The sequence below is a fragment of the Vicugna pacos genome, chromosome 7 (assembly GCF_048564905.1).
Source record: "Vicugna pacos chromosome 7, VicPac4, whole genome shotgun sequence".
Lineage (NCBI taxonomy): Eukaryota > Metazoa > Chordata > Mammalia > Artiodactyla > Camelidae > Vicugna > Vicugna pacos.
The window spans coordinates 48,102,160-48,126,631 of NC_132993.1; the positions used below are offsets into that span (position 1 = coordinate 48,102,160).

Here is a 24,472-nt window from a genome sequence, read left to right on the forward strand (position 1 = left end):
GTCCCCAGAAACCTGCTTCAGGTTCTCTTCTAATCTCTGCTGCCATTCACCCAAACCAACGTTACCCACTATCCTGACCTCTAACAGCTTAGATTAATTTTGTTTAGTTTTTTCTTTTATATAAATGGAATCATGCAGTATATACTTTTTTGTTCAACATGTTTTTGAGGTTCATCCATTTTGTTGTATATAGTTGTAGATCATTCTTATTGCTGAATAGTAGTCCGTTGTGCAAATATATCACAATTTATTTTCCACTCTACTACTGATTGGCACTTGGGCAGTCTCAGGGTTTTTTCTATTATGACAAGATTCCTATACATGTTTATTTGGTGAACATATGTACACAATTCTATTAGATGTGTATCTAAGAGGGGAATTGCTCAGCTTTTTAAAATTCTGCCAAACAGCTTTCAAAATGGTTGTCCCAGTTTATAAATGTTTCCTCAACAGTGCAAGAGAGTTATGGTTACTCTATATTCTCACCAACACTTGGTTACTTCTTTTTCTAGTAGGAAAATACTGTCATAGTGTGGCTTTTATTTGCATTTTCCTGATGACTGATAAAGCTGAACAACTTCTTACACGGTTACCGACAATTTGGATAGTCTCTCTTGTGAATGGAGGTTTTTGCTCATTTTTCTTTTTTTAAAATGCCTTTATTGTGGTATGGTTCCTGTACAGTAAACTACACATATTTCAAACGTACAATTTGATGAATTTTGATAGATGTATATGCTAATGAAACCACTACCACAATCAAGATAGCTAACATTTCCATCACTCTCCAAGAGGTGCAATTTTCAAATTCTCAATTTATTCCTTCCCACTATATTTATTCCCTGGTAACCATCAGTTTGTATCTATGTCTGTGAGTCTGTTTCTGTTTTGTAGATAAGTTGATTTTTGCCCTTTTGTTTAGATTCTACATATAAGTGATATCACACAGCATTTTTCTTTCTCTTTCTGGCTCACTTCACTTAGAATGACGATCTCCAGGTCCATTCATGTTGCTGCAAATGGCATTATTTTATTCTTTTTATGGCTGAGTAGTATTCCATTATATAATTGTACCACATCTTCTTTATCCAGTCATCTGTTGATGGACATTTGGGTTATTTCCATGTTTTGGCTATTGTAAATAGTGCTGCTATGAATGCTGGGGTGTATGTGTCTTTTTGAATTACATTTTTCTCCAGATATATGCCCAGGAGTGGGATTACTGGATCAAATGGTAAGTTGATTTTTAGTTTTTTAAAGAACCTCCATACTGTCTTCTGTAGTGGCAGCACCAATTTATATTCCCACCAACAGTCTAGGAGGGTTCCTTTTTCTCCACACTCTCTCCAGAATTTATCATTTGTAGACTTCTTAATGATGTCCATTCTGACTGGTGTGAGGTAATATCTCATTGTAGTTTTGATTTGCATTTCTCTAACAATAAGTGATGCTGAGCATCTTTTCATGTGCTTGTTGGTCATCTGTCTGTCTTTTTTGGAGAGATGTCTATTTAGGTCTTCTGCCCATTTTTTGATTGGGTTGCTTGATTTTTGATATTAAGGAGTATGGGCTGTTAGTTTATTTTGGAAATTAGTCCCTTGTTGTTTGCATCATTTGCAAATATTTTCTTCCATTCTGTAGGTTGTCTTTTCATTTTGTTGACGGTATCCTTAGCTGTGTAAAAGCTTTTGAGTTTAATTAGGTTCCCTTTGTTTATTTTTGCTTTTATTTCCATTACTCTAGGAGCTGGTTCAAAAAATACATTGCTGTGATTTATGTCCAAGAGTGTTTTGCCTAAGCTTTCCTATAGGTGTTTTATAGCATCTGGTCTTACATTTAAGTCTTTAATGCATTTTTTAGTTTATTTTTGTATATGGTGTTAGAAAATGTTCTAATTTCAGTTGTTTGCAGGTAGCTGTCCAGTTTTCCCAGCACCACTTATTGAAGAGACTGTCTTTTCTCCATTGTGTATTCTTGCATCCTTTGTCATAGATTAATTGACCATAAGTGTGTGGGTTTATTTCTGGAATCTGTACCCTGTTCCATTGATCTACATGTCTGTTTTTGTGCCAGTACCATACTATTTTCATTACTGTAGCTTTGTAGTATAGTCTGAAGCCAGGGAGTGTGATTCCCCCAGCTCCATTCTTTTTCAAAACTGTTTTGGCTATTCAGGGTCTTTTGTGTTTCCATACATATTTTAACAGTTTTTTGTTCCAGCTCTGTGAAAAATGTCATTGGTAATTTGATAGGGATTGCACTGAATCTGTATATTTGGTAGTATGACCATTTCAACAGTATTGATTCTTACAGTCCAAGAGCATGGTATATCTTTCCATTTGTTTATATCATCTTCAATTTCTTTCATCAGTGTCTTATAGTTTTCAGAGACAGGTCTTTTGTCTCCATGGGTAGGTATTTTATTCTTTTTGGTGCAATGGTAAATGGTATTGTTTCCTTAATTTCTTTTTCTGCTATTTTGTTGTTAGTGTATAGAAATACAACTGATTTCTGTATACTAATTTTGTATCCTGCAACTTTACCAAATTCATTGATGAGTTTTGGTAGTTTTCTAGTCACTTCTTTAGGGTTTTCTATGTATAATATCATGTCATCTGCAAACAGTGACAGTTTTGCTTCTTTGTTTCCAATTAGGATTCCTTTTCTTTCTTTCTCTGATTTCTATGGCTAGGACTTCCAAAATTATGTTGAATAAAAGTGGTGAGAGTGAGCATCCTTGTCTTGTTCCTAATCTTAGAGGAAATGCTTTCAGCTTTCCCCCAATGAGTATGACGTTACCTGTGGGTTTTTCATACATGGCCTTTATTATGTTGAAGTATACTTGACTTACAATATTATATTAGTTTCAGTTGTACAACATAGTGATTCAGTATTTTTAAAGATTATACTCCACATTCAAGTTATTATAAAATATTGGCCATATTTGCTGAGCTGTCATTCCAGCCATTGTTAAGGGCAAGATCTTCCTGGATCTGAGAGGCCAATTTCTTCTGTGTCACTATTCTTCTATGCTCAAAATTAGATTGCTTTTCTTTCTTGTAAAATAACATAATTTTATATCAATTTTAACCTTTTAAAGTATACAATTAAGTATACTCACGTTGTTGTGCAACCATCACCACTATCCATCTCCAGAACTTTTTCTCCATCCCATACTGAAACTCTGTACCCTTTAAATCATAATCCCCCATTCCCCGCTTCCCACAGCCCCTGGTAGCCTCTATTCAACTTTCTGTCTATGAATTTTACTATTCTAGGTATCTTATATAAGTATAATTATACAGTATTTGTCTTTTTGTATCTGTCTTATTTTAGTTAGCATATGTGTTCTAGGGTCATCCATGTTGTAGTTTGTGTCAGAATTTCCTTTTCTTGTTAAGACTGAGTACTATTCCATTATACGTATATATCACAATTTGTTCATCCATTCATCTGTCAATGGCTAATTGCATTATTTCTACCTTTTGGGTATTATGAATGATGCTCTGAACCTTGGTATACACATATCTGTCTGAGTTCCTCCTTTCAATTATTTTTTGGCTATATATCCAAAAGTGGAATTGCTGGATCGTGTAAGTCAGTCTATGCTTAATAAAAGGCTAGTTTTGGAGAATGATCTGGTTTCAAATTTAGTTTCAGTCCCTAGCAGATTAAAAATCTTGATGGACTACACCATGGTAGTTATGTCAATGAGCTAGAGGGCCCACTGTCTGGGAACAGGTTCTGGCTTCACTGCTTCCTAGCTGTTACTCAACCTCTCTGTGCTTCATGGTGCACATATGTAAAATAGGAGATTAAATGTTCATATCATTGAGTTCTTGTAAGGGTTAATTATTGTCCACTTGTTCCTTTATTAAACCTAAAATAATGACTTATGAACAGTTCAGGGGGTCTATGAATCTCTCAATATTATATATAAATCTTTGTGTACAGGTGCATGTGTAGATTGTTCTGAAGAGTTATAGTGGTTTATTTTCCACTGTCTTAGATTCTCTATGGGACCTTGATCTATCAAAGGGAGAGAAGCATTATTCTAAAAGAAGTTAGTGGCCTATAATTTAACACCAAGCCTTTCAAATGTGAACTTGATTAAGCAAGCATATAAAATGTCACATGTTGCTTTTGGGATGAGGTATTCTCTGTGTTACTTTTGTTCCCCTGGCTAAATTCCAGCCAAGAAAATTCTCTTGCAGAAATCCCCTTTCTGTTTTCAACTATTATAGGGTTGCTACAAATGGTAAAAAAAAGGAATAAAGAAAGGAAAAAGGAAAAGGAAAGGAAAAGAAAAAAAAAACTAAAAAGTTCCTAATTCCTTTTTCTTTTTTCCTGTGGGCTAGGCCGTTATCATGCTGCAGGGTCTGAGAGTTCTTAGACAAGCAGAAATGAGACCTGCTGGATGTCCTACCCTCCTTAGGTGGGGGCCTCTTTAAAGACTTGATTCCATAACCACCATCTATGTGGTATGTGTAGAGAACTCTTATGGCACTGGAGTGTTCATTACTTTGCCTGTATCTTAACTCTCCTCTTCACCACAAGTCAATTATATACTGAGCTGTACATAATTAATCCATTTACTGTGCTACTTGTCACCTCATTTGTTACCAGTTACCCTCACTCCACAAAAGACCAGCAAAACCTACTTAAAGCAGCTTCACACCTATACATCTCTACCATGTATGGGGGATGTATTGTAACCTCTTTAAAAACTGGAAAACAATAGCAGTAAATGAATTAAAAATATTTTAAAAAATAAGTTATATATGTGGAATAATAGCTTACAAACATTTTACATTCTCTTTTCACTTATGACATTTCATTTTAATCAGTAGAAAAAAATTTCTAAGTTTATTATGTCACTAAGCAAATATTTATTTTAAAATTATGAAGAAGTTTTGATTGCCTGAAGTGATTAACAAAAGACAATGGGCACCTTTAAACTCTAAACAACTCTAGAGCCTATTATAATATCTTTAATCTTATATATGAATGTCAATTACATCTCCATAAAACTAGAAAAACAATTGATGTAATTTAAGACAGTTTAGTGTAATCATTTTTCAGTATACTCAAGCCCTAAGAAAGTAAACATCACTATTAATAAACACAATTTGAGTGTTCTCTATAGAGCCTTGTTATTAAGTATAAAAAATTAATAAAGCATTAGCCATACTTTTGAGGGAATTATTGTTTCTTCTCCACAAAGATGAAGCAAATTTGGCAAAGTGTCCACAATAAAGATGAATTTTTGTATCACTTATTATTTTATGGAAATAAGAAACATCATGAGCAATATGTGGCACTCTTATCATGGGATGGAAAAAAGGGTAAAAATTTATACAGTCTGATTTATAAGTTGACAATAGTAACTAATAGATTTTTCAATAAGCAGTGGGGTACTCTGGCTGCCAGTAACCTTTTGTGGCCACATAAAATCAGTGTTTAATAAGATAAACCTATAATTTTCTTAGAGAGAAAAACACTTGATACATTTTCAAACAAGCTCAAAGTAATATGTGCCATTAAGCCTTCTGAAGGGTTTGAAGGCCATGATTTAAAAAGGGGTTTGGCCATTCAAAAAAGAATTCCATAGTTTTTCATATCACCACATGACTCTCCCAGATGCAGTGCAGTTTGGTAGAGGGCCATGGCTGTATTGTGGACATGAAGCATGTGCAGCAGCTTGCAGTGAGCAGGAAGTCAATGTGAGGTCTGAGGGCCCAGGACTGTTGAAGGAGGATGGTCCAAGGTCAAGGCAAACCACACAGTATGTTCTCCACTTGAAGTGAAATTAATTTAAAAGAGTACTCTGGGGTTGACCTAAAGAGGAAAAGTGGTCAGAGAAGAGAATCCCACAGGTGTGTACAGAAGAGGCAAAGGATGGATATGGTTATAGTTGTGATGGTGGTAGAGGTATGGGGTTACTCTGAGGAGGAAGAAAGTATAGATCTGTTGGAATGGAGGTATGTATAGGATGACTGTTTAAATATGAGCCTCATATATATTTTTAACACCAAGTACGTCATCCTCCTTTCTCCTCCAAATCAATTCCTATAACCATCACATAAGTTTTTACAAGGATGAATACCTTGCATCTGGACCACAAGGAGGTCTCTGAAATTAATAAATAATCTATTATGTAGCCATAGTTTCTTATATTTAAAAACAATGCTGAACCAAGAATATGAAAGTAATAAATGTGTCTACTCACTTACCTTCTCCAGTGCAGCTTGAACTAGTGATTCACTTTCTGTATCTAGGGCAGATGTAGCCTCATCTAAGATTAGAATCTTCGGGTTTCGAACTAAAGCTCGAGCAATCGCGATTCTCTGTTTCTGCCCTCCACTCATTTGAGCTCCCTTTTCCCCTACCAAAGTATTAAATTTCTAATGAAAAATAGGAAAGAGCACAGAAGAAGAAGGCACCACGATCAGATGATTAGAACAGGAAATGGCACTCACAGTTACGTTTTAATGCCAGCTTAATCACTACTTCAACCTATGATTTTGTTCTTTGTAAAAACAAACAACTATTTAAAAAAAAAGAGTCTAATGAAGAGAGAACATAAAAAAAATTTGGCTTGGACTAAAAGGAATGAGAAAATAGGAGAATCAAGAATTTTAAGGACGATTAATAATAATCTGAACCAAATTTCAAAGTTTTAGAGATATTTTTAGAGATATTTTAGAAGACACTGGTATTTTTAAAAGAAACACTGTAATGCAAATACTTTACTATTATTTGAAATGCTTATTAGCAATTTAATATAGTATCTCCAATTTCCTTCCTGTATACTCTGAAAAATAGTATGAAAAAATTACTGCAAAAACAAACTTCTTCTCAAAACTGTTTTTAATCTTGGGAGACTTTTTAGGTCTTATTTTACTTTTTTTCATATATGCATCTTTAGTAAGGTAGATGTTATTAGAGATTTGAGGTTGAAGATAATTTCTAGAACTAAAGAAGCATAGTTAGTAATATTCTATTGAGTTACGTCCCTGATCCAAAGTTCATTTCTTTAAGAATTTAAATTTAAATACTCTTTTTAAATCTTTAATTTCTAAAATTTGACTTTTCAATTATATATATATATATAAACCTTATTGAGGAGTAACTTATGCAATAAAATGCACACATTTTAAAAGAACAGTTCTATGAGTTTTATAAATGAGTGTACCCATGTTATTATCACTCCAATAAAGATACAGAACATTTCCATCACCCTAGAAAGTTTTCTGATGATCCTTTCCACTCAAAACCCACATTCTGCCTCAGGATACCACTGATTTGACTTTTATCACTATAAATTAATTTCACTAGTTCTAGAACTTCATTTAAATAAAATCATACAATATGCCCTTTTTTAAAAAAAAAATAATTTTTTAGAGAAGCTTTAGGTTCACAGCAAAATTGAGAGGGAGGTTCAGAGATTTCCCATATACGCCACTACCTCCTCACATGCGTAGCCTCCTCCATTGTTAATATCCCTCACCAGAGTGTTTGTTACAAGTGATAAACCTACACTGAAGCATCATAATCACCCAAAGTCCATAGTTTACTTTATGATTCATTCTTGGTGCTATACATTCTGAATTAAACAAATGTAAAATGACATGGATCTGTCATTATAGTATCATACAGAGTCCTAAAAGTCATTCACTGTCCTAAAAGTCCTGTGCTCTGCCTATTCATCCCTCCACCTCTGCTGCCAAACCCTGGCAAACACTAATCTTTACTGTCTCCTTAGTTTTGCCTTTTCAAGAATATCAGTAAAGTTGGAATCAAACACTATATGGCCTTTTCAGATTGGCATCTTCACTTAGTAATACGCATTTAAGGTTTCTCCATATCTTTTCATGGTTTGATAGCTCATTTCTTTTTAGTGCTGCATAAAATTTGTTTGGATGCATCAAAACTCACTTATCTATTCACCTATTGAAGGACATCTTCATTGCTTCCAAGCAATTATGAATAATGCTGCTATATATATAAACATCTGTGTGCAGGTTTTGCATGGACATAAGTTTTCAACTCTTTTGGGTAAATACCAAGGAACATGATTTCTGGATAATTTGGTGAGAATATGGTCAGTTTTGTAAGAAACGGCCAAGCCATCTTCCAAAATGACTGTCCCCACCATCAGCGATGCTCTATATCCTCACCAGCATTTGGTGGTGTTGGTGTTCTAGATTTCAGCCATTCTAATAGGAGTGTAATGGTATCTCCCTGTTGCTTTAACTTGCATTTCCCCGATGACATATAATGCAGAGTATCTTTTCACATGCTTATTTGCCATCTTTATATCTTCTTTGGTGAGGTGTCTGTTAAGGTCTTTGGCTTATATTTAATCAGGTTATTTTCTAATTGTTGAATTTTAAGACTTCTTATTATATATTTTTGGTTAACAATCCTTTATCAGATGTGTCTTTTGCAAACATTTTTTCCCAGTCTGTAGCTTATCTTCTCATTCTTTAGATGTTGTCTTCCACAAAGCCGAAGTTCTCAACTTCAGTGAACCAGCTTATCAATGACTTCCTTCATGGCTCGTGCCTTTGGTTTTGTATCTAGAAAATCACCGTCACATCCAAATCATCTAGGTTTTCTCCTGTGTTAGGACTTTAATAGTTTTGCATTTTACACTAAGGTCTATGATCCATTTTGAGTTAATTTCTGTGAAGGATGCAAGGTCTGTGTCTACATTCATTTTTTTTACATGTGGATATCCAGTTGTTCCAGCACCATTTGTTTGTTAAAAAGACTGCTTTGCTCTATTGCATTGCTTTTTGCTACTTTGTCATAGATTAGTTGACTATATTTACATGGGTCTAATTCTGGGCTATGTATTCTGTTCCATCAATCTATTTGTTTTTAGTTGACTATATTTACATGGGTCTAATTCTGGGCTATGTATTCTGTTCCATCAATCTATTTGTTTTTCTTTCACCAGTATGGCACTGTCTTCATTACTGCAGCTTTATAGTAAGTCTTGAAGCTGGACAGTATAGTCTCTTAACTTTGTTCTCCTTCAATGTTGTGTTGGATATTCCGGATTTTTGCCTCTCCACATAAACTTTAGAATCAGTTTATTGATATCCACAAAATACCCTGCTGGGATTTTGATTGGGATTGCATGGAATCTATAGATCAAGTTGGGAAGAATGGATGTCTTGACAATATTGAGTCTTCTTTTTCATGAACATGGAATATTTCTCCATTTATTTAATTTTTTTATTTTATTCATCAGAGTTTTATTGTTTTCTTTACACAGATCTGTACACATCTTGTTAGATTTATATTCAAGTGTTTCATTTTCTGGAGTGTTATTATAAATGATATTACGTTTCTAATGTCAAATTGCACTTGTTCATTGTTGGCATATAGAACAGTAAAACTGACTTATATATTATTATATATATATTAAATATATATATTATATATATTAATCTTGTATCTTGCAGCCTTGATATAATTGCAGTATGTACAGTTTTGGTCTCTTTTCTTTTACCTAGCATAGTATTTTTGAATGTCATCCATTTTGTATGCTACCAATAATTCACTCTTATTTATTCACGGTGTAAATCTATCTTGGGTTGCCAGATTTAGCAAAAACAAAAACCAATGGAGCTCAGTTAATTTTGATTTTCAGATAAATAATGAAATTTTGTAGCATAAGCATAATTCATACAATATTTGGGATATACTTACACTAAAAATTATTCAATGTTTATCTGAAATTCAAATTTTACTGAAAGTCCTACATTTCATCTGGCAACCCTATATCAATCACACTTTGTTTATATATTCAGCTGCAGATGAACATTTGGGTTGTTTCCAATTTTTTAACATTATGAATAAAGCTTCTATGAACATTCATGTACATGATACTCTTGTGGTCATACTTTCATTTCCTTTGGAAAAATATGTAGGAATAGAATGCTGAGTCACAAGTGTATGTTTAACATTATAATAAACTGGCAAACTGCTTTTTAAAATGACTGTACCAATTTCATTTTATTTGAATGAATGAGAGATCCAATTGCTTTACATCTTCACCAAAAGTTATTACTGTTATTCCTTTTAATTATGGCCATTCTACTGAGAGTGAAATTGTATGTTACTGTAGTTTTATATTGGATTTCCCTAGTAACTAATAAGGTTGAATATTTTTCATATATTCATATATATATATTTGTTCATTTAATTCTTTGTGTGAAATGTCTATTCAACTTTTTGTCCATTTTTAATTTTTTTATCTAATTACTGTGTTGTAAAGATTTTTATATGTTCTGGGTACACATTCTTTGTCAGAGCTGTGTACTGTGAGTATTTTCTTTCACACAGTATCTTCCTTTTTTATGTTCTATATGGTGTCTTTTAACAGATTTTAATTTCAGTCAAGTCCAGTTAATCATTTTTTTTAACAGTAAATGTTTTTCTGTCTGAGAAATCTTTTCCTAACTCAAAGCCATGAAGATTTTCCTGTAAGTTTTTATTTTTGAACTTTGATAGCTTAAGTTTTTACATTTGGTCTAAGATTCATGGCAAGTTATATATTTATGGTATGAGGCAAGGGCCATATTTCATTTTTTTTCCATATGACTATGAATTTATTTAGTACCATTTGTTGAAAAGACTTTCCTTTCCCCCACTGAATTACATTAGCCTTTTCAGAAATCAATTGACTAGATATGTGTGGTTCTATTTCTGGACTCTATTGTAGTCCACTGATCTACGTGTCCATTGTTATGCATTTAACACTGTCTTAATTGTTATCTTAAAATTGGCTATTGTAGGTCTTCCAGCTTTGTTGTTCTTTTTCCAAAATTGTTTTGGGTATCTTGGTCCTTTAAATTTCCAAATAAATTTTGTAATCAGCATGTCAAGTTTCTACACATGAAAAAAGCTGCTGGGACTTGTAAGTGATAAAAGCATTAAATTTATAGATCAGTTTGGGATGAATGCATATTTTTCGAAATATTCAACCTCTCAATCAATGAATAAGGTATGTCCTGTTTATTTAGATATTCCTTACTGTTATTTTACATATAAGCAATGTTCTATAATTTTCACATAGAAGATTTACGTATCTTTCATTGTATTTACTCTATTTTATATTTTTTGATGCTACTGTGAATGCCACTTTTAGTTTTAACTTCATTTGTAACTGTTGCTACTATTTAGAGATATAGTTGATTTTTTTTCATAGTTATAGGTCTTATTAAGGTTATCTACTTCTTTTCGAGTAAGTTTTGGTAGTTTATGCCTTTTAAGGAATTGACTCTCATTTAAGGTGTCAAATTTATAGGCATATCTTTGTTCATAGTATTCCTGCACTAACCTTTTAAAGTCTTTGGGATCAACAGTGATGTACCTTCTGGAAATTAATCCCTTGTCAGTCACATCATTTATAAATATTTTCTCCCATTTTGTAGGTTGCCTTTTTGTTTTGTTTATAGTTTATTGTGCAAAGGCTTATAAGCTTAATTAAGTTCCATTTGTTTATTTTTGCATTTATATCAGAGAATGTTTTGCCTATGTTTTCTTCTAGGAGGTTTATGGTGCCCTGTCTTATGTTCAAGTCTTTAAGCCATTTTGAGTTTATTTTTATAAATGGTGTGAGGGAGTGTTTGTTCTAATTTCAGTGATTTACATGCAACTGTCCAGTTTTCCCAACACCATTTGCCAAAGAGACTGTCTTTTCTCCATTGTATGTTCTTGCCTCCTTTGTCAAAGATTAATTGACTGTTAAGTCTGTGGGCTTATTTCTGGGCTCTCTATTCTGTTCCATTGATCCATATGTCTGTTTTTGTGCCAGTATCACACTGTTTTGATTACCGTAGCTCTGTAGTATTGTCTGAAGCCTGGGAGAGTTATTCCTCCAGCTTCGTTCTTTTTCTTCAATATTGTTTTGGCAATTCTAGGTCTTTTGTGATTCCATATAACTTTTAGGATTATTTGTTCTAGTTCTGTGAAAAATGTCCTGAGTACTCTGATAGGAATTACATTTAATCTGCAGATTGCTTTTGGCAGTATGGACATTTTAACAATATTAATTCTGCCAATTCAGGAGCATGAGATATCTTTCCATTTCTTTAAATCAACTTTAATTTTCTTAATCAATGTTTTATAGTTCTCTGTATATAAGTCTTTCACTTCCTTGGTCAAATTTATTCCTAAGTATTTTATTTTATTTTTTTTGATGAGATTTTAAAATGGGTTGAACAAGAAAACAAACAACTCAATCAAAAAATGGGTGGAAGACCTAAGCAGACATTTCTCCAATTAAGACATACAGATGTCCAATAGGCACATGAAAAAATGCTCAATATCACTAATTATCAGAGAAGTACAAATTAAAACTACAATGAGGATCATCTCACACTTGTCAGAACAGCCATCATTAAAATGTCCACAAATGATAAATGCTGGAGAGGATATGGAGAAAAGGGAACCCTCCTACACTGTTGGTGGGAATGTAGTTTAGTGCAGCCACTGTGGAAAACAATGTGGAGATTCCTTAAAAAAACTAAAAAGAGATTTACCATATGATCCAGCAATCCCACTCCTGGGAATATATCCAGAGCAAACTCTAATTCAAAAGGATACATATACCCTAATGTTCATAGCAGCACTATTTACAATAGCCAAGACATGGAAGCAACCTAATTATCCATCAACAGATGATTGAATAAAGAAGTTGTGGTATATATACAATCGAATACTACTCAGTCATAAAAAAGAATGAAATAATACCATTTGCAGCAGCATGGGTTAACCTAGAGATTATCATACTAAGTGAAATAAGCCAGAAAGAGAAAGAAAAATACTGTATTATATCATTTATATGTAGTATCTAAAAAGTACATGTTGTTCAAGGGTCAGCTGTAGTCCACAAATATTGATACCTTGCATTTTCATTTTTATTTGGTTCAAAATAGTTTTTAATTTTCCTTAAAACTTACTCTTTCATCCACAGATTGTTTAAAAGTAGGTTCTTTAATTTTCAAGTATTTGTGGATTTTCCAGATGTATTTCTGTTATCTATTTCTATACTTTAATTCTACTATGGCTCAAGAACATATTTTATATGTTTCCTTTGAAATTGTAAAAAGCTTTTCCTTTTCATGGTCCAGAATATTGTTTATCTCAGTGAACATTCCATGTGCACTTGAGAAGAATATTTTCTGCTTTTACAGGATGGAGTGTTCTACAGATATCAGTTAGATCTAGCTGGCTGATAGTATGGTTCAGGTCATCTATATCATTAATGATTTTCTGCCTACATGTTCTATCAAGTACTAAAGACTTCAACTAAAATTGTGGATTTGTCCATTTCTCCTTTCAGATGTGTCAGTTTTTACCACATGCATCTGAAGCTTTTCTTAAGTACATAAATATTTAGATTATGTCATCTTGCCTATGGATCATAGTTTCCTGTTTCTTTGCATATCTAGGTATTGTAGAATATATACTGAATTCTGTGCTTGTTATGTTGAAGAGACTTTGAATTCTGTTTTCTTTTGAAGAAAATGTTGATTTATGTCCTAGTGAGCAATTCAAATATTGACTAATCCTCTTGAACTGTGTAATCTTTGTTTTATGCTTTGTTGGGGTGAATTTGTAGAAAGTTTCAAAACTTGGCAGAACCCAACATCCAAGTTCTGTTTCCTTCAGGGATCTTGTCATGGCTTGGGTTTTAGATTTGTTAGGGCAGGTCTAGAGTCAGCCTGACTCTAAGGTGTGGTCTTTACTCCTAAGGTGCGGCTTTTTTTTGGGGGGGGGTGTCTTAGCTATATGCCTGAGGTATTAAAACAGTGTTATGTGATCTCTACACTCAGGATGGGTTGTGTTTTCAACATCTTCGCCACACTGCTTTACTTCTAGTATCTATGTTCTCATCTCAGATTTGTATCAGCTGCTCTCTGGTAAGCCTTAGGTAGTCTTAGCCTCAGAGGATTCCCAAGGGATGCCTACATGGATTTCTGCCCCTCATGTTCTCACGTCCATCTCATAAACAGAGCTCTCTCATTGTCTCCCTGGTTGTTTAAGCTGCCAGAAATTCTATCTCTGCTTTTCAGCTCAGTGGGACTGCCATATTCTGTCTAGATTCCATTTTACAGATGTGGTCAGGAATTTTTTCCCCGGCAGCACACTGAAAAATCATGGACTTTCTTACGTTTCCTTTCTCTCAGGAATCACAGTTTTGTGCCACTTTTTGTCCAATGCTTGGAAACAATTGTCTCATGCCTCATATATTTTAGCCAGTTTTATGGCTGTTTATGGGAAAAGGCTAGCAAGTATCAGTTAATCCTAATATATTAATTTTAAAATATTTGTATATCATGGAAGGAGTAATGGTATTTATTTGTGTGCTTTCCCTATGTTTTCACCTATATGAATTAACCACTTCTGGAACTTTTATTTATTATTATGCTTATTCTTATTTCCCTGGTGAACTGTGGCTGTGGAATTTAGTTTCCATCATGATAAGCCAGTATTTTTAATTTGTTCTTTGTATTACATCTTTCAGATTTACTATTAGATTTATAGGATGGGACATACTTTGTGTAAATACTGGACTTTTAGCAAAAGCAAGTCATAAGTTACAGGGACTAATTTAAGAGGCACCAGAAAATTCCCTAATTCCAGGTGGGAAACTGAAGATCGCTGCTGTTTTGAGGAAAGGAAGTCACTGAAAGTGTCAAAAAAATCAAAGAAAAGAAGAAAAAAAAAATCAAAGAAAGGAAGTCTGCGTTTTCCCAAACTACAAGGCAAAGAATGACCTCAAGCCCTTAGTGTCCTAGTTATGACCCTAAATAACGAGGGTAGGAGGTAATAATTGGCAGAACAAAAGTTTTCATGAAAAAAAAACAAAAGTAAGTACAAAATTATCATGAGTGTGGTTTGTGAAATATATCCTTTAAAACAAACTTTTTTTGTTATTGTTGTCTTCCATGATGGCAGAATTTTATCTGTAGTTTAATTTCAAATCTCATCCTTCATATTTCACTACAATTTCAGATGATACTGATGAACAGATACTTTGAGAAATGCAAGAAAAGTTTTTATAGCTATCTAGCAATTATAAATACCCATTAGGATCTTACATGTCCTAATATCAAAAATTCAACTATAATTTCACATTTCCTGTCCAATATTAGCTCCATGTACTTCTAAAAACAATGATATTTTACCTTTTGCCTTATCACAGAACCGATCTGAACAGTACGTGACATTCCCACTCTTAGCCACAAGATGGCCTTGCAAATCAACATTATGAAGATACATAATTTCTCAGCTGGGAGTGATAATTTTGTCTTATATTTCTTTTTACATATCCTCTAACGTATTTTAATGTATCCTCTATTTTTTTTCTTTTACATTTGCATTGTGAACCAGTAAGAACTAAATATGATTAAAAACTGACCATTCAATGATGTATTTCTTCTTTTGGATGTTACCATGCTCTTTCATTTATAGATGTTTCACCTAGGACAATGCAAAAACTAATCACACTCCCTTTACTCTGTAAAAGTTATCATTTTGTTATTTTATTTTGGAATATTTTGGTGCTTTAGCTTTAAGCTAAGGACGTAGGCTACATAGTGTACTTACCCTGGGAAACTCCATTATAAAATCATAGGCATTTGCTTCCTTTGCTGCCTTCTCAATGTCTTCATCAGTCACGCCGTCTCGTCCATATTTAATATTGTTATTAATGGTGGTCCCAAACAAAACGGGCTCTTGGCTGACCACTCCAAAATGTTCTCGATAATGTTGCACATTTAAAGTTCTGATGTCATTACCATCCACTGTGATCTGCCAATTCAAAGGAATGAATCATGTTGTAATGCTTTTCACCACATTGGGTTTAGAGTCCTTTTTACTAATCCCAAACACAAGCTGAGAAGCAAGGTTTTTTAGGAATTGAAGACTGACTATATTTTGACAAAATATTTATAGCATGAATATTGCCAACAGAATTTTCCTGGTAATGGGAACTAATAAAACCTCAAAAAAAATGGCTTAAAATCTTGCCACCTGAATATCTTTATTCCAAGATCCACAAATTAGGTATTATGAAGATATGTATTCTAGGAGCCATATATGTTATCATGTAGACACATGTAATAAACTTCTGTTTTGTTAAAGACTGATCTGACCTTTGCATTTTTTTCTTACAAATACCCTACTTTCCCTTCGACACTCTACTCCCTTGCAAAAGGTAAAAGTGTATTCTACTCACTGCTATGAATAATAGTAAATTAACCCTGTCTTTCCCATAGATAATGCCATTACCCATTGCTCCAACATATTCCAATGACAGAAGCCAAGGTTTGATAATTATAACTTTGGTATTTCTCACCAACTGGCATTCTGTCTGGGCATGGGTATTCTATGAAACTGCTTTATATATGGAATGCTTATCCAGTAATTTATTGGTTCAATATTAGCATAGATACATGAGTCTACTATACTCCAAATGAAGACTTAAAGAGGTCAAATTTAGTGAAATCAGGCTCTAGAAGAGTAGATTTTCTTTTAAAAATAACAGTTAAAAAATAGAAGCATTAAGAATTATGCATCTGTGACTATCACAGTCTCGTTCTCTACGCCACTTACAAGGCTGAGAAAGTTAAGTGCAACATATGCATTAAAGAAAAAATAGGAGAGAATATTTCCTACAGACATTATTCTTCTGGGATGTTCTGAGAAACTGAAACTCTTGATAAGTTCTGGGTACTACAAATTATGTGTTATTTTTCTCCACAGCATTTATTCTTTCACATATTACTTAATTTACTTATTTTATTTATTATCTCCCTCTACTTATTAAAATGTAAACTTCATGAGGGTAGAGAAGTTTTTATGCTTTGTTTACCAATGTATTCCCAGCACCTAGAACAGTAAGTGGAACATAGTAGGTGCACAATAAATATTTGTTGAATGAATGAATATGCAGGAAGGAAAATAATACGGCTTGTATCCTAGCTTCATTGTTAAAAATTAAAAGTTGACATAGCTGTAAGCGCTCATCATGTGGACTGTGTATGATTTTGCTAGGTACACTTACAAAGCCGTCATCAGGATCATATAACCTTTGCAGAAGTTGGACTGCTGTACTCTTCCCACTGCCGTTGGGGCCAACCAAGGCCACTGTCTCTCCAGACTTAATTTTGAGATTCAGACCTTTTAGAACCTATTGGAATGTATGGGAGAAAAGTTTCATAAAACTAGGATAAGTACGATTACTATTTATATGTTTTCAGAAATTTAATGTATAATTATAAATAGAAAACAAATTTCTTTGGCACTTAAAAACAAATTTAGATCTTATGTTTGTTTCATGCACCTGTATAGTAATAACCTACAATTTTGGAAAATAATAGTAAAAAAACTCTAGTCATCTTTCTATACAAAGAGGAGATCTAAGTTAAGCATACTCACAGACTATTAATAGCAAAATTTTTTTCATATTTTCAACTGAAATAGTTTATATGAATTTCATGACTACCAATGAAGTAGTACTTTCATTGAAAATACTATTTGAAAGAGCAGTACTGAAAGTTTTATCTTTTAACTTGCAATAACTGAATGAAATCTTGCCAGATATCTCTGTGAGTTACTTATGGCAGTTCTTTCTTAGAATATATTTAACATTATTGCAAAATATATTCCAAAGTAAAGCAACTGGCAGACTTTTTAGGGACTCTTATGAATGGGATTTCACCAGTGGATCTCACCAGGACATTTCAATTTGGGTGGGAGCACTTTTAAAGTTTTTCCAATAACTGGGGGTTGCTACCAGCATTTAGTGTCCCTGGGACCTGCAATATGAGCAAAACCTCACAAATAATTACTGTCCCAAATGATGATAGTAATCCCATTGAGAAACTCCCACTTATCTTTGCTTGCATTTGCCCCAAACATGGGACTATCCTCTTGGATTCTCTCACTTTTAACTCCTCATTTATAAAGAAATAGATTCTTTAAATAAGCCAAAACTAAAACCTTCAGAGGTTAAAATATTCTCTAAAGAAGGTGAGAAATCGGGGACCCCTAGTGGGAGTACCTTCTCTCCCACCTGCACTTTTTATCTAGAATTTGTTCTTATTCTTTCTTTGGAAGAATCTGTTTTGTTTATTTAAAGTTGGTGGACATTTTTGGGTAATTATTCATTTTTCACTTAAAAAAGGTTATGCTTCAAATATTCATGTTAAAAAAATAGTTGTTTAAAACCTGGAGAGCGCTTTACCATGCAATATAACGGCCCAGTTGGTGCTTAAGTCTCCAGGAAGCCAACCCAAATGTAGTTGTAAAATGGTGTTAAAGTGCTCTATTTATATTAAGAAAAATGATAGAAGACAATATTATTCCAACAATGGTAATTAAGTAACAAAATTTTTAAAAATCAAGGGCTTTCAAAAGAGAATGTCAATAAAAGACTTAGAGACAAACAAGGGAGTAGGAATAGGTAGATCTTTTTTGATGCAAATTATGTAGGGAATATTTGGACACTTCAAAAGATATTAAAAGTTGATGGCATTAGTAAGTTTACCAATTTCACTTAAAATCATGTCATCCTTTTTCTATGAAACAGATGTTCCATTAGTAATTACTCTTTGCAATCTTTAACACTAACCACTTTTTTGGATAAATACACTAACAAGTTGAAAGAAGGAAGACAATAGAAGAGACAGACATTTTTACAAGAACTTGTCAAAGGCTGAATGGTAGAGACAGGAGGATGCACTTTACGCTGAGTGTGTGTGCATGCCTTAGTGTGTGTGCGTGTGTATGTGTAAAAGTAAGAGACAAAGTAACTGAGGCACAAATGTTGGTTTAGTAAAAACCCTAGGAAAGTAAGAAGGGAAAGGGACAAAACGGTGTGCTCCCAAATCCAGAGTGAAGGAATTCCAGGGAGTTGAAAATGCTTTAGCCAGCTGAATATAGACAAGAGGATGCAAAATGTAACTAACTCTTCCAGAGTTATTCATCCATTTGCTGATCTATCCTTCCTTCTTTCCTCTCTCTCTCTTTCTCCATCTCTTTCTCTCTCTGTCTCTCAAGTCTCTAAGCAAAGTAGCCAAATCTTGGTCAAACTGACCCTAAGTATCTCACAAAAGGAGATCCTAGCCAATGGAAGATAGTATTAGAAAATGATACAATTCTATAAATTAAATTTTACTTACCTTGATAGATGGTCTTGATGGATAACTGAAAGAAACATTTTTAAATTCCACAGTTCCTTCTATGCATCCCAATTTATATCCTGTTGTTGAAAAGTTATCTATAGCAGGTTTCTTAAAAAAACAAGGAGGACATTAAAAATCTTAAAGGTACTGAGCGGACATTCTCTAGATCCTAAAAATAGCTTAAAGATGGGTTTTCTTTTGTGGTGTTTTCCTTTCTACTTTGGAAGTGTATTGAGTTACATATAAAGGTTTCAGTAAACACAATCTCTTTGTAGAAAAGTTAAAACAATCTCTTTCCATAGCCAATTGGGCAACATAGATTTTGCCCATCTCTTTGTTTTAGTGAAATAAGTGTGCCTATGTTTTCGCTTCCTTCTTGCAGTAATGATAGTTATCTCTTAAAGCTATTAGAAGTCTTACCTTATCAATAATGTGGAAAATATTAAAGGCAGCTCCTCTAGCTATAGTGAAGTTTTCAAAGTTAGGGGCTGCTGCTCCAATGCAATAACTACTATGGATTACACTAAAGAAGACCTATGGGAACAAAAAATAATATTTATTCTTTTTCAGCTATATAAGAGGGACAACATTTTCAAAAAACCAGCTTTTGGTTTGGTTGATTTTTTCTATGGTCTTGTTAATCTCTATTGTATTTATTTCCTCCCTGTGGAAACAGCCTAAGTGTCCATCAACAGGTGACTGGATAAAGAAGATGTGGTATATTTACACAATGGAATACTACTCAGCCATAAACACCGACAACATAACGCCATTTGCAGCAACATGGATGCTCCTGGAGAATGTCATTCTAAGTGAAGTAAGCCAGAAAGAGAAAGAAAAAAACATATGAGATCGCTCATATGTGGAATCTAAATAACAAAAACAAACAAACAAACAAACAAAAACAAAATGTAAATACAGGACAGAAATAGACTCACAGACATAGAATACAGACTTGTGGTTGCCAGGGGGGCAGAGGGTGGGAAGGGATAGACTGGGATTTCAAAATTGTAGAATAGATAGACGAGATTATACTGTATAGCACAGGGAAATATACACAAAATGTTATGATAAATCACAGAGAAAAAAATGTGACAATGAGTGTGTACATGTCCATGTATGACTGAAAAATTGTGCTGAACACTGGAATTTGACACAACATTGTAAAATGATCATAAATCAATAAAAAATGTTATAAAAAAAAAGAGGGACAACAGAATGAAGTACATACATAGTTGAGACTCAGAAATCAGGTAGGAAAGAATGGAAGATGCTGCCAAATATAAAGGAAACATTAGTTTATTTAACTGCAGTTGGCCTTTTCCTAATGTAGAACAACTTCTAATTATCCCACAATCTTGTTAACACCTGCTGGGAAGCTGAGCAGAAAAATCTGCTTACTGAGGAGCACTGGCCATATAGAAACCTGGATGGGTGAGGAGGTCATGTGCACTTCCCTCCTTGCTGGTTAACTCCTCAACTTTAAGGAGAAGGATGTTATAGATTCCATTATCTTAGAGACATTCTATTATTTATTCCAAAATTTGTCTGAATTTTTGTATTACTGGACACTTGTCCATTTTCAGACAGACACATCTCTGCCAAAAGTCGATAAGCAAAGAACTCCACAAGCTAAGTGTAATTTTCCCTATCGTACAGATGAGGAAGCTAAAACTTTGCAAGTCATTCACCTACAGTCACGCATAAACTGAGGAGAAAAGATGAGCTAAAAATTCCTCAGGCTTAAGTTTTATTTATAAGAAATAAATGAAGAACTTACTGTTTTAAAAAAAAAGTCTCAAGTTCAAAAGATGACTTAAGTTGAACAGAGCAGATGAATTTAGTTCAGAAAGACAAATGATTCTTAATCCTGAACTGATCTGTTTATCATTGAAACTTGGGAGGATAATTGAATAAATTATAATTTAATGCATAATCCTTAAGAGTTTAAAAAAAACTCTAAGTTGTGATGTTGGATAGAGCTGTATATAGTCTGTTTTTAACATTACTATATGCTGAAAGGACAGAAGAAGGCAGGAGAGTCCAATCTACAGAATATTTCTGGAAGACCTGTAGCAAGGTGAATGTAGGTGTCATCTTATCTCAGCAAGATGGAAAGGAAAAAGTCTCACTAGAGACTGGTCTTTTTGACTGCTGGATTAAGAAAACTTTATTTCTCAGTGGAGAATTCAATTATGATTTAGAAGACACTAAAACATGCTAGGTGAGTAAATCCCGCCAATTCATAACTGTAATTTAAAGATGTTTACAAATCATTTGAAGGAAATAAATATTTGTTTAGTAAAAACATTCATCTTTAAATATTCACTGTTATTCAAAGAGAAATTCTTACTAAACTCTAGGTAAGAAAAGATTATCTAGGCCAGTTACCTCTGTTCTCAAACAAGACTTACAGCAAGAACAGTTCCGATGGTATAATCAGGTTCTCCACGAAGAATCAAGGAGGTTCCATACCAAAAAGCAAGTCCATAGGTTCCATTCATAAAGAAGTACACAGCACCAAGAGAGAGTTTCGAAGCTATAGCTTTTTTAATGCCAACATCCTTTGCATCTTTTAGATTCTGTGTATACCTTAAAAAGACAAACACAATGTAATAGCCATGGGGGAAAACAAAACCTAGCACATATTGTCATAATTAAAGGAACAGACCTTTGGATTTCTTTCTCCTGGGCCCCAAAGGTTATGACTGTTTGGACTGATGACAAGACTTCTTCTGCTACAGCCCCAGCTTTGGAATAAGCACTTAATTCCTTACTAGACAATGAGATGACTATCTGTAATAAACAAAGATCACAGTCAACCAAAGAATAACCCTGGGGCAGTAACAGTGTGCAAAGAATTTAATTCAAGTAGAATCTAGAATAACATTTTATTATTGAGAAGGTACTTGTTACTTATTCTAACTCTATTACTTGGCAAATGAAGAAACCAATGGTCATAGATACTGACTTCTTAAAGTCTCAGCAGTGAAAGAGCTTAGCCTAATGTAACCTGGAATCTAAATCTCTACTTTTCCTTCTAGTAGAGCTTCACTGTTTTCTCTACGTATTTTCAAAACCTTAGAAAATGAGTATCTATATTAACATAGTTCAGAAAAACTTGATTTGAGAAAGGATATTAGGAACATAGTTCTTCTTAATCGCACTCTGGAAGTTAGTAAGCCTGATTTGACTTGATTTGATTTGTTATTATGTAAAAACAGTCAAGACTTCCAGAGGGTATGAGAGACAGGGTTGTGGCAGAAAGAGGAATATGATCCTGCACATGTCTGGAGTGTGACTCCTGAAGCTATTACTGCATAACGCAGCCTGCCTAGTAAATGCTGTATCTCTATAAAATCTTGGTGATTTTAGGCAGGTTTACCTGCTTTCTTCAAAATTTAAATCAGAATGTGCCTTTTTCTCTATAATACATCCCACTTACCACTTCTTTAATTAGTAAAGGATTTAATTTAGTAATTTAGCACAACAGTTCAACGAAAAGGAGCAGGGAAATTGTCCTCAGAGTTGTGAGTCTGTAACTACTGCTTGCTAACATAAAAAAATCTACCCACTTTCAAAATACATTCCACATAACAGGAACTGATTTTATGTTAAGACATGCTCAGATATTTGTTAAAGCAGAAAGTAGCATAAACTGAGTAATATTCATTATTTTCTGAATTCATCTAATAAAGATAGTTATTTCCTTCATGTATCACTGGAGGGGAAGCTGCATGTAGCAAAATGCTTTGTACATACCAGTATTACATAAACATGTGCTCAATTAAATTGAACTGAAGGAATCTAGAAACAATCCAGGCTGGCTTCTTTAGTCATTTGGATAATTTTTACCTTTATTTGCTACCGATTTACAATCAGTCAATACAATAGCAAAACTTAGTTTCCCCACTGCTATTATTTTTAACCCCTTGTCCACTTCACTTCTTGCTCAGTTAAGGCCCTGATTTTAGTAACACACTGGGTTAATCTTCATACTTAGGGGTCCTCATTTCAAATAAGCTGGGGATGAAGATTTTGACAAGGGTTACAAGGTCAACACTAGAAGTCACACTAAATAAAGATCTGTTGTCTAAACACCTCAGTCTATTGTTAAGGAAGTATTCAATCACAGAATATTTTTATTGCTGAAAATTCTTGTTTGGTTGAATTTGTATATTGCCAGCAAATAAATTCAGTGAATGTTATGGCTTTAACTTCCATAGAGAACAATTAGCTTTGGAAAACTTAAGACTCAAAAAACACCCCAAAACAAAACAAAACAAAACTCCATCCCTCAAGAATACGCTTTGCCTCCAATTTAGGAAATGGGTATACACTTTGGTAGAAGTGCCAAAGATTTAATTTGGAGAGAGATATTAGGGATATATTGGTTGATTTTGCACTTCACATAGAGCACTGGTTTAAAAACTAGGCTGTAAATAGATTAATATCTTATAAAGAGATTAGTATTAATTATATCAGTGCTGAAAATACAATTTAAAATGCAAATACAAAATTTGTTTTAAAAATTGAAACAGAAAAAATTGAAATAGATTTACATAGTACATAAAATAGACATTAGCAAATATTTTAAATGTCATTCAGAGCCCTATAAAAATATAAACTTGAAATGGCTGACCTAAAAAAATGCTGAAGTGTTTACTGTTTTAGGATTTTCTCATTTTGTTCTAATGAAATGAACTGAAACACATTTGTCTGGGAATCTAGCACACAGAGCTTTCCCAGTATCCAACGTACAATGGCATAAAATTGTATCCATACTGTTTGAAACTGTATTAGGCTCTAAACGAAGAAGAATGTTTTTTAACGTTAGTAAGATACTACAACTAAACCTCACTGTAGCCAAATAACCTGAAGATAGAAAGCGTACTGTATTTCCGACATACAATATTCCTGTCCATTTTGGGATACAGAAAATAAGTAGAAAAGCCTCTTTTGGATAAACTCAGTAAAATATCTAGTTTACATTTTTGCTTCCAATCAACACTGCATTAGCCATATTGCCTACCCTAGAAAACATGGCTGCTGATGCAATTATAAGAGGAGATGTGGACAGAGTCACCAGAGTGAGTTTCCAGCCCTTCACCAAACCAATCGCCAGGCCAATAGAAAAAGTAGACATGTTTTGAAACAACAGAGCAATCTTGTCTCCAATACCATCATTGATTTTGTTGATGTCACTGAAACAAGTAAATAAATGCAGTTAATTCATTTATACATCATATAAGACAATA

The 24,472-nt window shown here is 33.6% G+C and overlaps 1 protein-coding gene across 1 annotated transcript in view; it reads right to left on the reverse strand.

The window, feature by feature from the left end:
• ABCB5 (ATP binding cassette subfamily B member 5) overlaps positions 1–24,472 on the reverse strand; it is a 114,223-nt gene that overhangs the window by 48,796 nt on the left and 40,955 nt on the right. Inside the window, exons 9-16 of the mRNA XM_006211710.3 lie at positions 24,247–24,418; positions 21,886–22,010; positions 21,629–21,806; positions 19,635–19,748; positions 19,212–19,322; positions 17,093–17,218; positions 15,634–15,837; positions 6,234–6,404 (exon numbers count right to left, since the gene is read on the reverse strand). Of these exons, the coding sequence (XP_006211772.1) occupies positions 6,234–6,404; positions 15,634–15,837; positions 17,093–17,218; positions 19,212–19,322; positions 19,635–19,748; positions 21,629–21,806; positions 21,886–22,010; positions 24,247–24,418 (1,201 nt within the window). The remainder of the gene's footprint in view (positions 1–6,233; positions 6,405–15,633; positions 15,838–17,092; positions 17,219–19,211; positions 19,323–19,634; positions 19,749–21,628; positions 21,807–21,885; positions 22,011–24,246; positions 24,419–24,472) is intronic.